Source organism: Ranitomeya imitator, chromosome 2 (genome assembly GCF_032444005.1).
Source record: "Ranitomeya imitator isolate aRanImi1 chromosome 2, aRanImi1.pri, whole genome shotgun sequence".
NCBI lineage: Eukaryota > Metazoa > Chordata > Amphibia > Anura > Dendrobatidae > Ranitomeya > Ranitomeya imitator.
This window is the reverse complement of record NC_091283.1, coordinates 845,542,630-845,564,985: the sequence shown is the minus strand read 5'-3', so window position 1 is coordinate 845,564,985 and position 22,356 is coordinate 845,542,630. Positions and strand designations below refer to the sequence as shown.

Genomic DNA, 22,356 nt, shown 5'->3' with positions numbered 1-22,356 from the left:
GATCATAGTAATACAATGAGTGATGCTACAGCCGCAGACCATAGTAATACAATCAGTGATGCTACAGACACAGACCATAGTAATACAATCAGTGATGCTACAGACACAGACCATAGTAATACAATAAGTGATGCTACAGACACAGACCATAGTAATACAATCAGTGATGCTACAGCTGCAGATCATAGTAATACAATCAGTGATGCTCCAGCTGCAGATCATAGTAATACAAACAGTGATGCTACAGCTGCTGATCATAGTAATACAATCAGTGATGCTACAGCCATGGACCATAGTAATACAATCAGTGATGCTACAGCCATGGACCATAGTAATACAACCACTGGTGCTACTACAGCCACAGACCATAGAAATACAATTAGTGATTCTACAGCCGCAGACCATAGAAATACAATCAGTTATGCTACAGCCAAAGACCATAGTAATACAATCAGTTATGCTACAGCCAAAGACCATAGTAATACAATCAGTGATGCTATAACCGCAGACCATGGTAATACAATGAATGATGCTACAGCCGCAGATCATAGTAATACAGTCAGTGATGCTACAGCCGCAGATCAAAGCAATACAATCAGTGATGCTACAGCAGCAGCCCATAGTAATACTGTCAGTGATGCTACAGCCATGGACCATAGTAATGCAATCAGTGACGCTACATCTGCAGACCATAACAATAATGACTGATGCTACAGCTGCAGATCATAGTAATACAATCAGTGATTCTAGAGTCACAGACCATAGTAATACAATCAGTGATACTGCAGCTGCAGACCATAGCAATACAATCAGTGATTCTAGAGTCGCAGACCATAGTAATACAATCAGTGATGCTACAGACGCAGACCATAGTAATACAATCAGTGATGCTACAGACGCAGACCATAGTAATACAATCAGTGATGCTACAGACGCAGACCATAGTAATACAATCAGTGATGCTACAGTCGCAGACCATAGTAATACAATCAGTGATGCTACAGTCGCAGACCATAGTAATACAATCAGTGATGCTACAGTCGCAGACCATAGTAATGCAATCAGTGATGCTACAGTCGCAGACCATAGTAATACAATCAGTGATGCTACAGTCGCAGACCATAGTAATACAATCAGTGAAGCTACAGTCGCAGACCATAGTAATACAATCAGTGATGCTACAGTCGCAGACCATAGTAATGCAATCAGTGATGTTACAGTCGCAGACCATAGTAATACAATCAGTGATGCTACAGTCGCAGACCATAAAAATAGGACCATAGGGATATGAAATAAGCAGAATAACAACAGCAACTCGGAATATATGGGGTCATTTGTAACCACAACTTGAGAATTTTCCTTATCCAACATGGAGGACATTTCACAATGCCAATTTCTGCTGGGATTACAACATCCAGGGATTATTGCCGCCCCTGATATCTGTGTAGAGTGTTTAGTGTCTTTGGACAGCGCAGTTTCGCCTTCTTCACACTTAGTTGGGTTTGTCTTTCCCAGCTGAGCCACAAGTAGAGAAAAAGCAGTAAAAATTCTATTTTAAAATTACAGTTTAATGGGATCTTTTGGTCTAATTTCCATTAAAGTTCATTCCGTAAATCGCCTCCACAATAAAGAAGAGCACTTAGCAGTGAAGATGTGTGAGACAGGCAGAATATTCACATTCCCCAATAATCATTGACATATCATACTTATGTCTATGGACCTGGATTCAATTTTGATTTCCTTTAATTTGAGGTTGCGGTTTGTGCACTGGAATCGCATTGTTCGGGGGGTTTTATGGTGCTTTGCTTTGTCCTGCATTGGTTTGCTTGTGTTCATTCCATAGTTTTGCAGATTTATCTGTGTTTTCTCCTTTTTGTGTTTCTCTGCTACATTGTTTTGTTTGTGTATCTTTCTTCTACGCAGTTTCAGGTTTCCATGATTTGAATGTGTCTATTTGTTGCATAGTTTGGTAAATATTTGTTGCAGACATTGTTTTGCTCCCTTTGTAACCATTTTTCTGTTGCTTTGTATGAGTCTTAGGCTACTTTCACACTAGCGTTAACTGCAATCCGTCACAATGCGTCGTTTTGCAGAAAAAACGCATCCTGCAAAAGTGCTTGCAGGATGCGTTTTTTCCCCATAGACTTGTATTGACGACGCATTGTGACGGATTGCCACATGTCGCATCCGTTGTGCGACGGATGAGTCGTGCTTTGGCGGACCGTCGGGAGCAAAAAACGCTACATGTAACATTTTTTGCTCCTGACGGACCGCTTTTTCCGACCGCGCATGCGCGGCCGGAACTCCGCCCCCACCTCCCCGCACCTTACAATGGGGCAGTGGATGCGCCGGAGAAATGCATCCGCTGCCTCCGTTGTGCAATGCGCTAAACGCTAGCGGCGGAATCTCTGCCCGACGCATTGCGACGGGGAGATTCCGACGCTAGTGTGAAAGTAGCCTATATGTTGCTTTTTTCATGTCGCATGGTTTAGTGCTCCCATTTGCGAGCCTCAAGAAGAAGCACCCGGTGTGAACTCACACGGCGACGCTTTCCATTCCTGAAGAGAACATGTAGAACTTTTAGGATTTTTTAAAAATTAATTTTAAATTTAGAAGATGCCGCCGCTGCGACGGGCGACATATTCGGCATTTCTAGGAGTTGCTTTTTACATACGATGACATAATAGTGCGAGGAGGGAAGGTTCTGGTGCAGGAACATCTCCTTCATGTTCTGCCTCTGTGTTGTCTCGGAATCTTTCCGTACAAGACGACGTTTGACAAATCCGGGACGTCTCGCCCTGAACGGCCATTAATGGCAGCTGGGGGAAAAGCCCCCGTGAATGTCAGCTATGGGGCGAGCGCTGCGCCTCCAGATAAAGGCTCACAGCTGTCATCTCCTTGTGTTGGCTTTTCCTAATCTGTTAGTAAGGCAGATCCTGAAACCGGCTGACAAATTGCAATCTAACATTTTCACAGTCTACATAGCTCTTTTGTTTCTGAAGACTGGGGGGGGGGGGGGCAACTTGTCTCAATTACCCCTCAAAAACTTACAGGCCCCCCCCACCAACCATTCCCAGTGCAACCAGTCGCTGCCCTATTGACCCCCTTAAGCTATTTATTTCCTTCATTCATTTCTTACAAATAGTTTTTGAATTTCTTTATAGCACGATTGATCGCATTCCTACATAAACCTGATCATATATATAATATATATATATATATATATATATATATATATATATATATATATATATATATATATATGTAAAACTTCAGAGAATTTCCCCAGGATTTACATTCACAGTTCACGCATCACTGATAATGAACAACTGATAACAAATTCTGAAACCAAACGCAAGTTTCATTTTGAGGGGGTGAATCTGTCATTGGGATTGCTCGGATCAAGGTGGTGCAAGCAACGTAACAGTTATTGGTTACCCCAATTATTCGCCTAAATCAGAATGGATTTATGTTTTTTTACGTTTTTATATAAAATGTTCAAATTTATTAAAGAAACAAAAAAAAAAAAAAAGACATTTCCAGAAAAAAAAACAACAACTGGATTTTAATAACATGGGACAAGAAGGGACCAGCGACTTGATGTGGGGGATACTGTGTAAGACGACGTAACACCCGAGAGAGAGAAATTCACCGCGACTGATTAGTAAAGGTGTGTGATGAATGTGATCCATCTGCGATGAGGAGCACATGATACAAGTTACACGAAGACACGAGATATCCGAGGACTCCGAGGCCTCCGCAGCATTTATCTGTACATGTAGGGATCAGAGCATTGTCGTAAGGCGATGATAGATGGGTAGATAATAGACAGATAGTAGATAGATAATATATAAATGATAGATAATAGATCGATATCGTAATAGATAATAGATAATAGATATAATAGATAATAGAGAGATAATAGATATAATATATAAATAATAGATATTGTAATAGATAATAGATAGATGATAGATAATAGATAGATAATAGATTATAGATTAATAGATAGATAATAGATAGATAATAGATATAAAAGATAATAGATATGATAGATAATAGATAATATATAAATAATAGATAGATATTGTAATAGATAGATGATAGATAATAGATATAATAGATATAGATTAATAGATAGTAGATAGCTAGTATATAAATAATAGATAGATAATAGATATTGTAATAGATTATAGATAAGATAGACAGATAATACAAAGATATCATAATAGATAATAGATAGATAGATAGAAAGATATAATAGATAATAGATATAATATATAAATAATAGATAAATAATAGATATAATAATAGATAGATGATAAATAGACATAATAGATAGATAATAGATATAATACATAGATACTTTCCCTATGATATTTTTATTAGCACAACAGAAAAAAAAACACATTTTTAGGATTTAATTATTTTTCACTTTTTTCGGATTTTTGATTCACACGCACAGAACATAATTCAGAGGGAGAACAATGGACACAGAATAAATGATCAGAATATTATCATGCATTTCTCCGCCTGATGTGGGGGGCTGTACGTCCACCCAGCAAAGTGTGGTCCCTGCACTGGAAATCTGGGGGGGTTGGACTTCATCATATTTTTTTTTTCTTTTAACTCTTGCTTATGAGCCAAGATGTAGGAAGGTAGGATGATGCCACCCTATCCCCTGGGTGCCAGGCCGGCCACGGGGCACCTGCTCGATTACCCTTGGTAAATGTAAGATTGCTGCCCATGTAAAATGTAATGATCTGTGTAATTACAGCAATGTCACGTTACATTAGGAAATTGGGGGTTAGTCACAGACATTTAGAAGTGTTTAAGAAACACTTTACAGCAAGAGAAGCCCTGAGGGTAATGGGTTAAATTGTTCCCTTCCCATGGAGGTCGGAGAGGGAAACCACAAGTGGCTTAACCCCTTCAGGGCTGAACTGTCACAAGGCTGCAACCACAAACCTTCTGCTATTTTTATTTTTGCAACTAAACAAAAAAACATTTATAAAAAAAGAAATGAAGAAATAATAAAATGTAGGAGCCTGATCCAAGCGCCATGTCCGGAAACATTCGCCCCCTCACCCAGCTATGGCCTCTAGGTTTACACATTTCACTTGAGACACAATGTAACAAACAACCAGCAATCATTCAGAAGAAACATTGATCAAAAACCAGGATTGGAATGTATCAATTGCAGCCAATGCAATCCCCCAAACCACAGCCCCCCACAGAGGATGCCGTAATTCCCGGACAGCGAATTCCTTCTCCAAGGCTTCATCAGACGCGAATGTTCTTATATCATGTATTATTAACAGAAGGCGTCAGGAGGAAAGACAAGCATTTCCCAATTTGTTTCCAAAAGAAAACAAGAAAAAAAAAATCTATATATTTTTCTAGAAAGAAAAATGATCATTTGAGCCGAATTAAAGGTTTTGTAAATGCAACAAAGATGCAAAATCTGAAGAGGAAATGGACACAATGTAACCATGAATACCGACAGCATGCAGAAGACATTATTCTGAAGAACTGAATTAAAAACCCCAATTACAGACAATTCACCACTACAAGATCCAAAAATATATAAATATATTCAGATTAAGAAACAAACAGTAAAATTCAACATCGTGCGTGGCGCAGCACAGGAGCAGCTTCCACTAACAACATCCACAGCCGCTCGGGTTCTGGTTGTACGGACATTAGAAGCAGGACCAGCGGTTCTGGACCTGCAGCAGCTCAAGTCCAACAAGCTCTCAGGTCCCTAATAATTCCAAAGAGAAAAGCAGCCCAGGTCAGTGTGACTCCTGGCGTGTACACCGCCACTACTCAGGATCACCACATACCGGGCCAACGAGGAATCAACGCAAAGCACAAGGACAAATGTTAATGCAACATGAGCTTTATTCACAGATAGAAATGACCCTGATAGACCAATCTATAGTGAGATGTATCAATGATTGTAACAGAATTAGATATTTAAATAAATATGGGAGAAGATAGATAGATAGATAGATAGATAGATAGATAGATAGATAGATAGATAGATAGATAGATAGATAATTGATAATAGACAGATAAATATATAGTTAGATATATAAATAGATATAAAATAATGAAATGAATAAATAAATATGAAAGATAAATGAAATAAAGAACTGACAGACAGAGGATACATAAATGGAACAAAAAATGTATACGTTATTTATTAGATATATTAAAAGATGTTTAGATGTTGGTATAGCACAGTGATACACATATATATATTTCTCACTTTAACACCATGTACACATAGAGCAGATTGAGCTGGTGCAAGGCTCATACACATGTTAGACACAATAGCCCGGTAGTCATAATGCCCTGTATATGCCGTGTGTATGCCCTGTATATACCCTATATGTGCCCTGTATATGGCCTATATAAGCCTTGTGTATGGCCTGTATATGCCCTCTCTATGCCCTGTATATGCCCTATATATGCCTTGTCTTTGCCCTGTATATGCCCTGTATGTGCCCTGTATATTCCCTACACATGCCTTGTATGTGCCCTGTATGTACCCTGTATATGCCACGTATATGCCTTGTATATACACTCTAAATACCCTGATATCCCTTGTATATGTCATGTATATGACCTGCATATCCCCTGAAAAGCCCTAAAATGCTTTGTATATCCCTTGTATATGCCATGTATATGCCCTATATATACCTTGTATATGTCCTGTATATACCCTGTATACAGTATGCACCGTATATGCCCTATATATACCATGTATATGCCCCGTATATGCCCTCTATATGCCATGTATATGCCCTGTATATGCCCTCTATATGCCATGAAAATGCCCTGTATATATCCTGTGTATGTACCCTGTACGTGCCCTCTATATACCCTGTATATGCCCTATATATGCCCTGTATATATCCAGTATAAGCCCTGTATATGGTCTGTATATGCCCTGTATATACCCTGTATATGCCCTGTATATACCCTGTATATGCCCTGTATATACCCTGTATATGCCCTGTATATCCTGTATATATCCAGTATATGCCCTGTATATACCCTGTATATATCCTGTATATGCCCTATATATGTCCTGTATATACCCTGTATATTCCCTGTATAGGCCCTCTATATATCCAGTACATGCCCTGTATAAGCCCTGTATATATCCTGTATATATACTGTGTATGTCCTGTATATGCCCTGTATATGCCCTGTATATACCGTGTATGCCCTGTATATATCCTGTATATATACTGTGTATGTCCTGTATATGCCCTGTATATACCTTGTATATGCCCTGTATATATCCTGTGTATGCCTTGTATATATCCTGTGTATGTCCTATATATGCCCTGTGTATATACTGTATATGTCCTGTATATGCCCTGTGTATATCCTGTGTATATCCTGTATATGCCCTGTATATACCCTGTATATGCCCTGTATATTCCCTGTATATTCCCTGTATATGCCCTATATATGCCCTGTATATATCCAGTATAAGCCCTGTATATGGTCTGTATATGCCCTGTATACACCCTGTATATGCCCTGTATATGTCCTATATATCCTGTATATATCCAGTATATGCCCTGTATATACCCTGTATATATCCTGTATATGCCCTATATATGTCCTGTATATACCCTGTATATTCCCTGTATAGGCCCTGTATATATCCTGTATATATCTTGTATATATCCAGTACATGCCCTGTATAAGCCCTGCATATATACTGTGTATGTCCTGTATATGCCCTGTATATACCCTGTATATGCCCTGTATATACCCTGTATATTCCCTGTATATACCCTGTATATGCCCTGTATATATCCTGTATATATACTGTGTATGTCCTGTATATGCCCTGTATATACCTTGTATATGCCCTGTATATATCCTGTGTATATCCTGTGTATGTCCTGTATATGCCCTGTGTATATACTGTGTATGTCCTATATATGCCCTGTGTATATCCTGTATATACCCTGTATATGCCCTGTGTATATACTGTGTATGTCCTGTATATGCCCTGTATATACCTTGTATATGCCCTGTATATATCCTATATATCCCTTGTATATATCCTGTGTATGTCCTATATATGCCCTGTATATGCCCTGTATATACCCTGTATATGCCCTGTGTATATCCTATATATACCTTGTATATACCCTGTGTATGTCCTGTATATGCCCTGTATATTATTATTATTATTATTATTATTTATTGTTATAGCGCCATTTACATAGTAACATAGTAACATAGTAACATAGTTAGTAAGGCCGAAAAAAGACATTTGTCCATCCAGTTCAGCCTATATTCCATCATAATAAATACCCAGATCTACGTCCTTCTACAGAACCTAATAATTGTATGATACAATATTGTTCTGCTCCAGGAAGACATCCAGGCCTCTCTTGAACCCCTCTTGAATTCCATGGCGCTTTACATGTGAGGAGGGGTATACATAATGAAAACAAGTACAATAATCTTAAACAATACAAGTCATAACTGGTACAGGAGGAGAGAGGACCCTGCCCGCGAGGGCTCACAATCTATATATCCTATATATGCCTTGTATATGCCCTGTATATATCCTATATATGCCTTGTATAAATCCTGTGTATGTCCTATATATGCCCTGTATATACCCTGTGTATGTCCTGTATATGTCCTGTATATGCCCTGTATATACCCTGTATATGCCCTGTATATATCCTATATATACCTTGTATATATCCTGTGTATGTCCTATATATACCCTGTATATACCCTGTGTATGTCCTGTATATGCCCTGTATATATCCTGTATATGCCCTGTATATGCCCTGTATATGCCCTGTATATACCCTGTATATGCCCTGTATATGCCCTGTGTATGCCCTGTGTATGCCCTGTGTATGCCCTGTGTATGCCCTGTGTATGCCCTGTGTATGCCCTGTATATACTCTGTATATGCCCTGTGTATGCCCTGTATATACCCTGTATATGCCCTGTATATGCCCTGTATATACCCTGTATATGCCCTGTGTATGCCCTGTATATACCCTGTATATGCCCTGTATATACCCTGTGTATGCCCTGTGTATGCCCTGTATATACTCTGTATATGCCCTGTATATGCCCTGTGTATACCCTGTGTATGCCCTGTATATACCCTGTATATGCCCTGTGTATGCCCTGTATATGTCCTGTATATGCCCTGTATATGCCCTGTATATGCCCTGTATATGCCCTGCGTATGCCCTGCGTATGCCCTGTATATACTCTGTATATGCACTGTGTATGCCCTGTATATACCCTGTATATGCCCTGTATATACCCTGTGTATGCCCTGTATATACTCTGTATATGCCCTGTATATGCCCAGTGTATACCCTGTGTATGCCCTGTGTATGCCCTGTATATGCCCTGTGTATGCCCTGTGTATGCCCTGTATATGCCCTGTATGCAGACCGTGGGCCAGGGCAGCCCCTGACAGCGCACACATTCAGACACACACAACCTCGGACGGACGTGTTCTCTCATTTACTTTGAACCAGAGTATGAATCTTTTGGGTGTTTGGGGCAGCACCCCCATAATCATGGCATGACGCAGCGACATTACAACCACTGGAAATAGCACTTGTTCCCTTTCTCGTAGGTCATTAACTGAACTGAAAGTGCAACAACAACATAGAGAAAGCAAAAGTTGTCACTCCGACCAGTGAGGCGGAAAGCAGAACAAAAAGGAAACACAGCAATGGCAGCTCCAGAAGAGGGAGAAGAGAAACACACAAAACCATCACAGAGCAGACAAGGGGCATCATACGGGGCACCACAGACTATAGGAGGGCACCACAGACTATAGGAGGGCACCACAGACTATAGGAGGGCACCACAGACTAAAGGAGGGCACCACAGATTATAGGAGGGCACCACAGATTATAGGAGGGCACCACAGACTATAGGAGGGCACCACAGACTAAAGGAGGGTACCACAGATTATAGGAGGGCACCACAGACTATAGGAGGGCACCACAGACTAAAGGAGGGCACCACAGATTATAGGAGGGCACCACAGACTATAGGAGGGCACCACAGACTAAAGGAGGGTACCACAGATTATAGGAGGGCACCACAGACTATAGGAGGGCACCACAGACTATAGGAGGGCACCACAGACTATAGGAGGGCACCACAGACTATAGGAGGGCACCACAGACTATAGGAGGGCACCACAGACTATAGGAGGGCACCACAGACTATAGGAGGGCACCACAGACTAAAGGAGGGTACCACAGAGTATAGGAGGGCACCACAGACTAAAGGAGGGTACCACAGAGTATAGGAGGGCACCACAGACTATAGGAGGGCACCACAGACTATAGGAGGGCACCACAGATTATAGGAGGGCACCACAGACTATAGGAGGGCACCACAGACTATAGGAGGGCACCACAGATTATAGGAGGGCACCACAGACTAAAGGAGGGTACCACAGAGTATAGGAGGGCACCACAGACTATAGGAGGGTACCACAGAGTATAGGAGGGCACCACAGAGTATAGGGGGGCACCACAGATTATAGAAGGGCACCACAGATTATAGGAGGGCACCACAGACTATAGGAGGGCACCACAGACTATAGGAGGGCACCACAGACTAAAGGAGGGCACTACAGAGTATAGGAGGGCACCACAGACTAAAGGAGGGCACTACAGAGTATAGGAGGGCACCAGAGTATAGGAGGGCACCACAGAGTATAGGAGGGCACCACAGAGTATAGGAGGGCACTAGAGACTAAAGAAGGGCACTACAGAGTATAGGAGGGCACCAGAGTATAGGAGGGCACCACAGATTATAGGAGGGCACCACAGATTATAGGAGGGCACCACAGACTATAGGAGGGCACCACAGACTATAGGAGGGCACCACAGACTATAGGAGGGCACCACAGAGTATAGGAGGGCACCACAGATTATAGGAGGGCACCACAGACTAAAGGAGGGCACCACAGAGTATAGGAGGGCACCACAGAGTATAGGAGGGCACCACAGAGTATAGGAGGGCACCACAGACTATAGGAGGGCACTACAGAGTATAGGAGGGCACCACAGATTATAGGAGGGCACCACAGACTAAAGGAGGGCACTACAGAGTATAGGAGGGCACCACAGATTATAGGAGGGCACCACAGAGTATAGGAGGGCATCACAGAGTATAGGGGGCACCACAGAGTATAGGAGGGCATCACAGAGTATAGGGGGCACCACAGACTAAAGGAGGGCACCACAGAGTATAGGAGGGCACCACAGAGTATAGGAGGGCACCACAGAGTATAGGAGGGCACCACAGACTATAGGAGGGCACTACAGAGTATAGGAGGGCATCACAGAGTATAGGGGGCACCACAGAGTATAGGAGGGCATCACAGAGTATAGGAGGGCACCACAGACTAAAGGAGGGCACCACAGAGTATAGGAGGGCACCACAGAGTATAGGAGGGCACCACAGAGTATAGGAGGGCACCACAGACTATAGGAGGGCACTACAGAGTATAGGAGGGCACCACAGATTATAGGAGGGCACCACAGACTAAAGGAGGGCACTACAGAGTATAGGAGGGCACCACAGACTAAAGGAGGGCACCACAGAGTATAGGAGGGCACCACAGAGTATAGGAGGGCATCACAGAGTATAGGGGGCACCACAGACTATAGGAGGGCACCACAGATTATAGGAGGGCACCACAGATTATAGGAGGGCACCACAGACTAAAGGAGGGCACCACAGAGTATAGGAGGGCACCACAGAGTATAGGGGGGCACCACAGATTATAGGAGGGCACCACAGATTATAGGAGGGCACCACAGACTAAAGGAGGGCACTACAGAGTATAGGAGGGCACCAGAGTATAGGAGGGCCCCACAGACTATAGGAGGGCACCACAAACTAAAGGAGGGCACCACAAACTAAAGGAGGGCACCACAGATTATAGGAGGGCACCACAGACTAAAGGAGGGCACCACAGACTAAAGGAGGGCACCACAGATTATAGGAGGGCACCACAGATTATAGGAGGGCACCACAGATTATAGGAGGGCACCACAGACTAAAGGAGGGCACTACAGAGTATAGGAGGGCACTACAGAGTATAGGAGGGCACCAGAGTATAGGAGGGCACCACAGAGTATAGGAGGGCACCACAGACTATAGGAGGGCACCACAGACTAAAGGAGGGCACCACAAACTAAAGGAGGGCCCCACAGACTAAAGGAGGGCACCACAGACTATAGGAGGGCACCACAGACCATAGGATTGGGCATCAAAGGGTAGAGGAGTAGAAAAGTCACAAGAGGTGTCCAAGTACAGAAGGGGCATCACAGTTGGTATAAGGGGCCGCCCAGAAGATATAAAGGGGCATCATAGAAGAGGGATCACACATAAATATAACAGGTGCATCATAGGATACAGAACAAGCAATATCAGGGAGTAATGGGCAGCATAGATTATAAAAGGGACGTGACAGAATAGGAGCGTCATGGATTAGATGAGGTATCAGAGGAAATAAGGGTCACCAATATATAGAAGGGTCATCACAGCATTTAAGAGGCATCATAGAAAAAGAGTCATCAAAGCAAACAGCGGACAACACTGAAAAACAGAGCATCAAAGAATACGGAAAAGGCATCAAAAATGTATAAGAATCATCAAAAATATACAAGTTACTTCTAGGAACATAGAAGGGGTATAACAGATAATATAAGGGTCTTTATATCAATTATAACATTTAATATCAATAAATATAGGGTTCATCATAAAGATATAAGGGTCTTAACATCGAATATTTCGCTCATCACTGAGAATATAAGGGTGTGAACAATAACAGAAGATAGAAGTGCAATGAGCAAAAGATCAGAAGGTTCCTCTCCTAAGGGTCATAATGAAGAAGAGGAGGGTCATCACTTAGTAGAGAAGGTTTGCATCCTTTATAGACAAGTGTCATAGAGAATAAGATCTTCAGCACCGAGAATATATGGGAGACTGTATGGGAGACTACATGGGAGACTACATGGGAGAATAATATATGGGAGAATATATGGGAGAATAATATATGGCAGAATAATATATGGGAGACTATATGGGAAAATGTATGGGAGACTACATGGGAGACTATATGGGAGACTATATGGGAGAATATATGGGAGACTACATGGGAAACTATATGGGAGACTATATGGGAGACTATATGGGAGACTATATGGGAGAATGTATGGGAGAATGTATGGGAGAATATATGGGAGAATATATGGGAGAATATATGGGAGAATAATATATGGGAGACTATATGGGAAAATGTATGGGAGACTACATGGGAGACTACATGGGAGACTACATGGGAGACTACATGGGAGACTACATGGGAGACTACATGGGAGAATAATATATGGGAGAATATATGGGAGAATAATATATGGGAGACTATATGGGAAAATGTATGGGAGACTACATGGGAGACTATATGGGAGAATATATGGGAGAATAATATATGGCAGAATAATATATGGGAGACTATATGGGAAAATGTATGGGAGACTACATGGGAGACTATATGGGAGAATATATGGGAGACTACATGGGAAACTATATGGGAAACTATATGGGAGACTATATGGGAGACTATATGGGAGACTATATGGGAGAATGTATGGGAGAATATATGGGAGAAGATATGGGAGAATATATGGGAGAATAATATATGGGAGACTATATGGGAAAATGTATGGGAGACTACATGGGAGACTACATGGGAGACTACATGGGAGACTACATGGGAGACTACATGGGAGACTACATGGGAGACTATATGGGAGACTACATGGGAGACTATATGGGAGACTACATGGGAAACTATATGGGAAACTATATGGGAGAAGATATGGGAGAATATATGGGAGAATGTATGGGAGAATAGTATATGGCAGAATAATATATGGGAGACTATATGGGAAACTATATGGGAGAATATATGGGAGACTACATGGGAAACTATATGGGAGACTACATGGGAAACTATATGGGAGACTATATGGGAGAAGATATGGGAGACTATATGGGAGACTATATGGGAGAAGATATGGGAGAATATATGGGAGAATGTATGGGAGAATATATGGGAGAAGATATGGGAGAATATATGGGAGAATGTATGGGAGAATATATGGGAGAAGATATGGGAGAAGATATGGGAGAAGATATGGGAGAAGATATGGGAGAAGATATGGGAGAAGATATGGGAGACTATATGGGAGACTATATGGGAGAATATATGGGAGAATATATGGGAGAATATATGGGAGAATATATGGGAGAATGTATGGGAGACTATATGGGAGAAGATATGGGAGAATATATGGGAGAATGTATGGGAGAATAGTATATGGCAGAATAATATATGGGAGACTATATGGGAAACTATATGGGAGAATATATGGGAGACTACATGGGAAACTATATGGGAGACTACATGGGAAACTATATGGGAGACTATATGGGAGAAGATATGGGAGACTATATGGGAGACTATATGGGAGAAGATATGGGAGAATATATGGGAGAATATATGGGAGAATAGTATATGGCAGAATAATATATGGGAGACTATATGGGAAACTATATGGGAGAATATATGGGAGACTACATGGGAAACTATATGGGAGACTACATGGGAAACTATATGGGAGACTATATGGGAGAAGATATGGGAGACTATATGGGAGACTATATGGGAGACTATATGGGAGAATATATGGGAGAATGTATGGGAGAATATATGGGAGAAGATATGGGAGAATATATGGGAGAATGTATGGGAGAATATATGGGAGAAGATATGGGAGAAGATATGGGAGAAGATATGGGAGAAGATATGGGAGAAGATATGGGAGAAGATATGGGAGACTATATGGGAGACTATATGGGAGAATATATGGGAGAATATATGGGAGAATATATGGGAGAATGTATGGGAGACTATATGGGAGAAGATATGGGAGAATATATGGGAGAATGTATGGGAGAATAGTATATGGCAGAATAATATATGGGAGACTATATGGGAAACTATATGGGAGAATATATGGGAGACTACATGGGAAACTATATGGGAGACTACATGGGAAACTATATGGGAGACTATATGGGAGAAGATATGGGAGACTATATGGGAGACTATATGGGAGAAGATATGGGAGAATATATGGGAGAATATATGGGAGAATAGTATATGGCAGAATAATATATGGGAGACTATATGGGAAACTATATGGGAGAATATATGGGAGACTACATGGGAAACTATATGGGAGAAGATATGGGAGACTATATGGGAGACTATATGGGAGAAGATATGGGAGAATATATGGGAGAATGTATGGGAGAATATATGGGAGAAGATATGGGAGAATATATGGGAGAATGTATGGGAGAATATATGGGAGAAGATATGGGAGAAGATATGGGAGAAGATATGGGAGAAGATATGGGAGACTATATGGGAGACTATATGGGAGAATATATGGGAGAATATATGGGAGAATATATGGGAGACTATATGGGAGAATATATGGGAGAATATATGGGAGACTATATGGGAGAATGTATGGGAGAATGTATGGGAGAATATATGGGAGAATAATATATGGGAGAATAATATATGGGAGAATAATATATGGGAGAATATCTGGGAGAACAGAGGGGGATATCTGGCAGAACAGAGGGGGATATCTGGCAGGATAGAGGGGGGGATATCTGGCAGGATAGAGGGGGATATCTGGCAGGATAGAGGGGGATATCTGGCAGAACAGAGGGGGATATCTGGCAGAACAGAGGGGGATATCTGGCAGAACAGAGGGGGATATCTGGCAGGATAGAGGGGGGATATCTGACAGGATAGAGGGGGGAATCTCTGGCAGAACAGAGGGGGATATCTGGCAGGACAGAGGGGGGGATATCTGGCAGGACAGAGGGGGGGATATCTGGCAGAACAGAGGGGGATATCTGGCAGAACAGAGGGGGATATCTGGCAGGATAGAGGGGGATATCTGGCAGGATAGAGGGGGGGATATCTGGCAGGATAGAGGGGGATATCTGGCAGAACAGAGGGGGATATCTGGCAGAACAGAGGGGGATATCTGGCAGGATAGAGGGGCCTCCTGTGACCCCGGGGTCCCGCACAGCTGCTCGGATACATTGTATGCACAGGATGGAACGTTCATGCACCGGGCGGCACTTACCGTGCGGGCGGTGGGGGACAGGGAGCCGTTGGGCAGGTAGGGGCTGCTCAGGTCCGGGATCATGATGAACGGGTACCCGGGGTAGGCCGGGCTCTTGAACAGGCCGCCGCCGCCCCCGTCCTGCCTCTTCGCGGCTACAACAAGAGGGAGAAAGTTTCAGTAAAAACTCCGGAGAAGTGAGCGCGGCCCCTCCCCCGCCCCGCGGGTCGTGAACGGGTTAACCCGGACTGCTGCCCCGGGGACCCACCTTCCTCCAGGCTGTCCCGGCTCTTGTCCCGGAAGGTCTCTGGTCTGGGTGCAGGCCGCCGCTCCGCCTGACACGGGGGAGAGAAGGACAAGTATCACCATCATCATCATCATCATCATCATCATCATCATCATCATCATCATCATCATCATCATCATCATCATCATCATCAGGCCAAACATCTACATAACCAGCACATACCACCATCATCATCAACAACAACAACAACAACCAGCCTAGAGCACGCTGTGCACAGAATAATGCTACACACAATATAATGTACAACGTACAAGTATATAATGTACAGGATGCACCTATATAATGTACAAGATACAAATATATAATGTACGGGATACAGGTATATAATGTACAGGACACAAGTATATAATGTACAGGATGCACCTATATAATGTACAAGATACACGTATATAATGTACGGGATACAGGTATATAATGTACAGGACACAAGTATATAATGTACAGGATGCACCTATATAATGTACAAGATACACGTATATAATGTACGGGATACAGGTATATAATGTACAGGACACAAGTATATAATGTACAGGATGCACCTATATAATGTACAAGATACACGTATATAATGTACGGGATACAGGTATATAATGTACAGGACACAAGTATATAATGTACAGGATGCACCTATATAATGTACAAGATACAAGTATATAATGTACGGGATACAGGTATATAATGTACAGGACACAAGTATATAATGTACAGGATGCACCTATATAATGTACAAGATACACGTATATAATGTACGGGATACAGGTATACAATGTACAGGACACAAGTATATAATGTACAGGATGCACCTATATAATGTACAAGATACACGTATATAATGTACGGGATACAGGTATATAATGTACAGGACACAAGTATATAATGTACAGGATGCACCTATATAATGTACAAGATACAAGTATATAATGTACGGGCTACAGGTATATAATGTACAGGACACAAGTATATAATGTACAGGATGCACCTATATAATGTACAAGATACACGTATATAATGTACGGGATACAGGTATATAATGTACAGGACACAAGTATATAATGTACAGGATGCACCTATATAATGTACAAGATACAAGTATATAATGTACGGGATACAGGTATATAATGTACAGGACACAAGTATATAATGTACAGGATGCACCTATATAATGTACAAGATACACGTATATAATGTACGGGATACAGGTATACAATGTACAGGACACAAGTATATAATGTACAGGATGCACCTATATAATGTACAAGATACACGTATATAATGTACGGGATACAGGTATATAATGTACAGGACACAAGTATATAATGTACAGGATGCACCTATATAATGTACAAGATACAAGTATATAATGTACGGGCTACAGGTATATAATGTACAGGACACAAGTATATAATGTACAGGATGCACCTATATAATGTACAAGATACACGTATATAATGTACAAGATACACGTATATAATGTACAGGACACAAATATATAACGTACAAGATACACATATATAATGTACAAGATACACGTATATAATGTACAGGACACAAATATATAATGTACAGAGTACACGTATATAATGTATAGAATACAAGTATATAATGTACAGGACACAAATATATAATGTACAGAGTACAAGTATATAATGTACGGGATACAGGTATATAATGTACAGGACACAAGTATATAATGTGCAAGATACAAGTATATAATGTACAGGATGCACCTATATAATGTACAAGATATAAGTATACAATGTACTGGACACAAATATATAATGTACAGGATGCACCTATATAATGTACAAGATACACGTATATAATGTACAGGACACAAATATATAATGTACAAGATACAAATATATAATGTACAAGATATAAGTATATAATGTACAGGACACAAATATATAATGTACAAGATATAAGTATATAATGTACAGGACACAAATATATAATGTACAGGATGCACAAATGTACAAGATACAAATATATAATGTACAAGATACACGTATATAATGTACAAGATACATGTATATAATGTACAGGGCACAAATATATAATGTACAGGATATACATATAATGTACAAGATACAAATATATAATGTACAATATACAAGTATATAATGTACAAGATACATGTATGTAATGTACAGGACACAAATATATAATGTACAGGATATACATATAATGTACAATATACAAGTATATAATGTACAAGATACACGTATATAATGTGCAGGATACAAGTATATAATGTACAGGAGACAAGTATATAATGTACAGGATACATGTATATATGTACAGGATACACGTATATAATGTACAGGACGCAAGTATATAATGTACAGGATACACGTATATAATATAAAAGATAAATATACAATGTACAGGATACACAATGTACAAGATAAAGGTATATAATGTACAGGACACAAGTATATAATGTACAAGTTACAGGTATATAATGTACAGGACACAAGTATATAATGTACAGGATACACGTATATAATGTATAGGACACACACATAGAATATACAGAAATCACATGTATAATGTGCACTATATACACAATAAAAAGAACAAAGTATGTGATGCACAAAATACACAAATACACATGAGCATAGAATGTCCAAAACACATAACTAATTATAAGATACAAAGCAGACACATATCAAATGCTAAAATGTGCAAAGTGCAGTTTTGTATATGTAGAATCTAATGGTGCAGACGTATACAGCATGTACAACACACAGTTATAGAATATATTCTGCAGAATCTACACATTCTGCACAATATATTTATATTAACCACAATATGCTGCTATAAAAATATTATAAGTAGATATTAGATGATAAAACAATACAGAATTTATAGTGTGATACATACTGTAAAATTCTATAATATACGGTAGTTCTACATGATGAGATCACACTGTGATATAATATAATTCTGAGACATAATCAGATTATATCATATGTCCTATATTACTATGTTATTGTATATTGGGATATTATGTAGCAGGATATATATATATATGTTATACACTGTGATGTGATACACTGTGATAAATACAGTGATATTATATCATAGCTGTCATATACCGTAAGACAAGATTTCACATTATATAGCATGATATTTATACATACTGTTATGTTATACAATGTGCTGTTCTATTCCTTGGAGTTATTTGGAAGAATATGATCCATCATGAGATTACATGCTGTCATGTAATATACTGTGCTAAACACAGAAATGTAGTGGAATATTATTACAGTATGTACTATATATATATATATATATATATATATATATATATATATATATATATATATATATATATATATATATATATATATATATATATCAGGGGGTATAGGTGACATATCCACACCTGGACAACAGGTATATATAGATACACACACACATGAAATAAATATATAAATTGCTCCTGCTGATCTGCAGAACAAGACATGTAATAATATCATTATAATGGTATTACCATATAGTCATTATTGTCATTTACAGGAGAATAGTGAGTAGTTTATAAACTTTATTATTAATTATAAAGCTCATAATAGATCTGTATAGTTTATAAAAAGCAAAAAATGTCCAAGAATATTCATTACAATGTCCAGACAGCACAGGTACCATACACAAACCCACAATACAGATATATGTCCAGGTATAAGATAGATAGATAGATAGATAATAGATAATAGATAGACTCACAGACAAGACCATGTACACACTAAAATGTATATGCAGACAGCACAGGTATGTCATATATATGCACACACACTCGCAGACAGCACATGTACATAATATATATAGACAGTATATAGCAGGGGGTCACACGTTTATGTATATATATATATATATATATATATATAGACAGCACATGTACATAATATATATATAGACAGTATATAGCAGGGGGTCACACGTTTATGTATATATATATATATATATATATATATATATATATAGACAGCACATGTACATAATATATATATAGACAGTATATAGCAGGGGGTCACACGTTTATGTATATATATATATATATATATATAGACAGCACATGTACATAATATATATAGACAGTATATAGATGGGGGTCACACGTTTATGTATATATATATATATATATATATATATATATAGACAGTGTAGAGTTGTGTCCTGTGGAGGAATCGTTACTATTGTTATTATTGTTACTATGTAACTACTTTTCTCTGATGTTTCGGGGTCTTTCTTTATTCCTCTGTACAATTGTCGCCCCTGTAAAGTTTGATCTGAGAGCCTCATACAGATGACATCAGGACAAGTGTGGTTCCATCTCAGACCCGCTGCCCCCCATCTTCACCCCCATTACAGTACATGACACCTCATCTGACAGAGCCCCCAGAATAATTCTGTCCCTCCTCCAAATAGGTCTATCAGTCCCCCATCTCCTGTATCTGTGGCCCCCAATCTCCTGCATTTGTGGCCCCCCAATCTCCTGTATCTGTGGCCCCCCATCTCCTGTATCTGTGGCCCCCCATCTCCTGTATCTGTGGCCCCCAATCTCCTGCATTTGTGGCCCCCAATCTCCTGCATTTGTGGCCCCCAATCTCCTGCATTTGTGGCCCCCCAATCTCCTGCATTTGTGGCCCCCCAATTTGTTGTATCTGTGGCCCCCCATCTCCTGTATCCGTGGCCCCCGGGGCGCTCACCTCGGAGTCGGACGAGCTGTTCTGGTGGGTCTCGGTCTCGTTGACGAGCGATGATTTGACGTCGGCCAGATCCCTCTCGGCCGATGAGTTGTCGGAGATCTTCTCCTCCTGTTCCCCTTCGTCTTTGAAGGAGATCATCTCGTCGTTGGCCCCCAGATCGTCCCCTCCTCCGCCGTTCAGCTGCGGCATGATGACCGCTCCGAGTGCCGCGACCCCGAGAAGAAGGCGCCGGAGCGGAGCGCGGACTCGGCGGCCAAAAAAGTTTCTGCTGCTTCCCTGCTCGGCTGCTCCGGCGCTGGGGTGAGGACAGACGGGGCCCCGGGTGCTGCGGAGCCGGTGCTGGCGGGGCCCCGGGTGCTGCGGAGCCGGTGCTGGCGGGGCCCCGGGTGCTGCGGAGCCGGTGCTGGCGGGGCCCCGGGTGCTGCGGAGCCGGTGCTGGCGGGGCCCCGGGTGCTGCGGAGCCGGTGCTGGCGGGGCCCCGGGTGCTGCGGAGCCGGTGCTGGCGGGGCCCCGGGTGCTGCGGAGCCGGTGCTGGCGGGGCCCCGGGTGCTGCGGAGCCGGTGCTGGCGGGGCCCCGGGTGCTGCGGAGCCGGTGCTGGGTCTTTGTGGAGCTGGGGGTGGGGGAGTCGCTGCTCCGGAGTCCTGGGCCCCCCTCCCCCTACTCTCCACAAATAAAAGAATCGGCAAAGAAGCAGAAGAGGAGTCACCGGAGTCCGGGCTGATCCCCCAAAAGCAGCGGGCAGCCCCCCGAGCCCGCAGCGAGGTGCACGGAGCGCCCGGGATAGAGCAGCGCTCGCCCGGATTGAGTCAGTGGAAGTTACGACTGGAAGGAATCCAGTTCAAAGGCGGCTGTGATTGACAGCTGGAGAGGAGAGAGGGAGGAGGGAGAGGGGGAGCAGGGAGGGGGGCAGCCGGGAGAGGAGGGGAGCTGCACTGCACGGAGGGTGCGGGCCGGGACGGGGGGCCGGGGGCGCGGGACGGGGGGCCGGGGGAATTAGTCACACTCTGGGGGGAGCACTAAACTTTCATCACATGGGGGGGCGGTGACGTTTCTTCATAAATGTCACCA

The 22,356-nt window shown here is 41.6% G+C and overlaps 1 protein-coding gene across 37 annotated transcripts in view; it reads right to left on the bottom strand.

Moving 5' to 3' along the window:
* Window positions 1-21,476, bottom strand: part of TCF7L2 (transcription factor 7 like 2) — a 317,280-nt gene extending 295,804 nt beyond the window's left edge. For all 37 annotated transcript variants that reach the window (XR_011318561.1, XR_011318562.1, XM_069754295.1 and 34 more), the window contains exons 1-3: window positions 21,288-21,476; window positions 16,537-16,603; window positions 16,290-16,423 (exon numbers count right to left, since the gene is read on the bottom strand). Coding sequence is in view for 35 of the 37 variants with exons in the window: in XM_069754295.1 (XP_069610396.1) it covers window positions 16,290-16,423; window positions 16,537-16,603; window positions 21,288-21,476 (390 nt within the window). In the remaining 2 variants the exon portion in view is untranslated. The remainder of the gene's footprint in view (window positions 1-16,289; window positions 16,424-16,536; window positions 16,604-21,287) is intronic.
* Window positions 21,477-22,356: the final 880 nt, after the last annotated feature.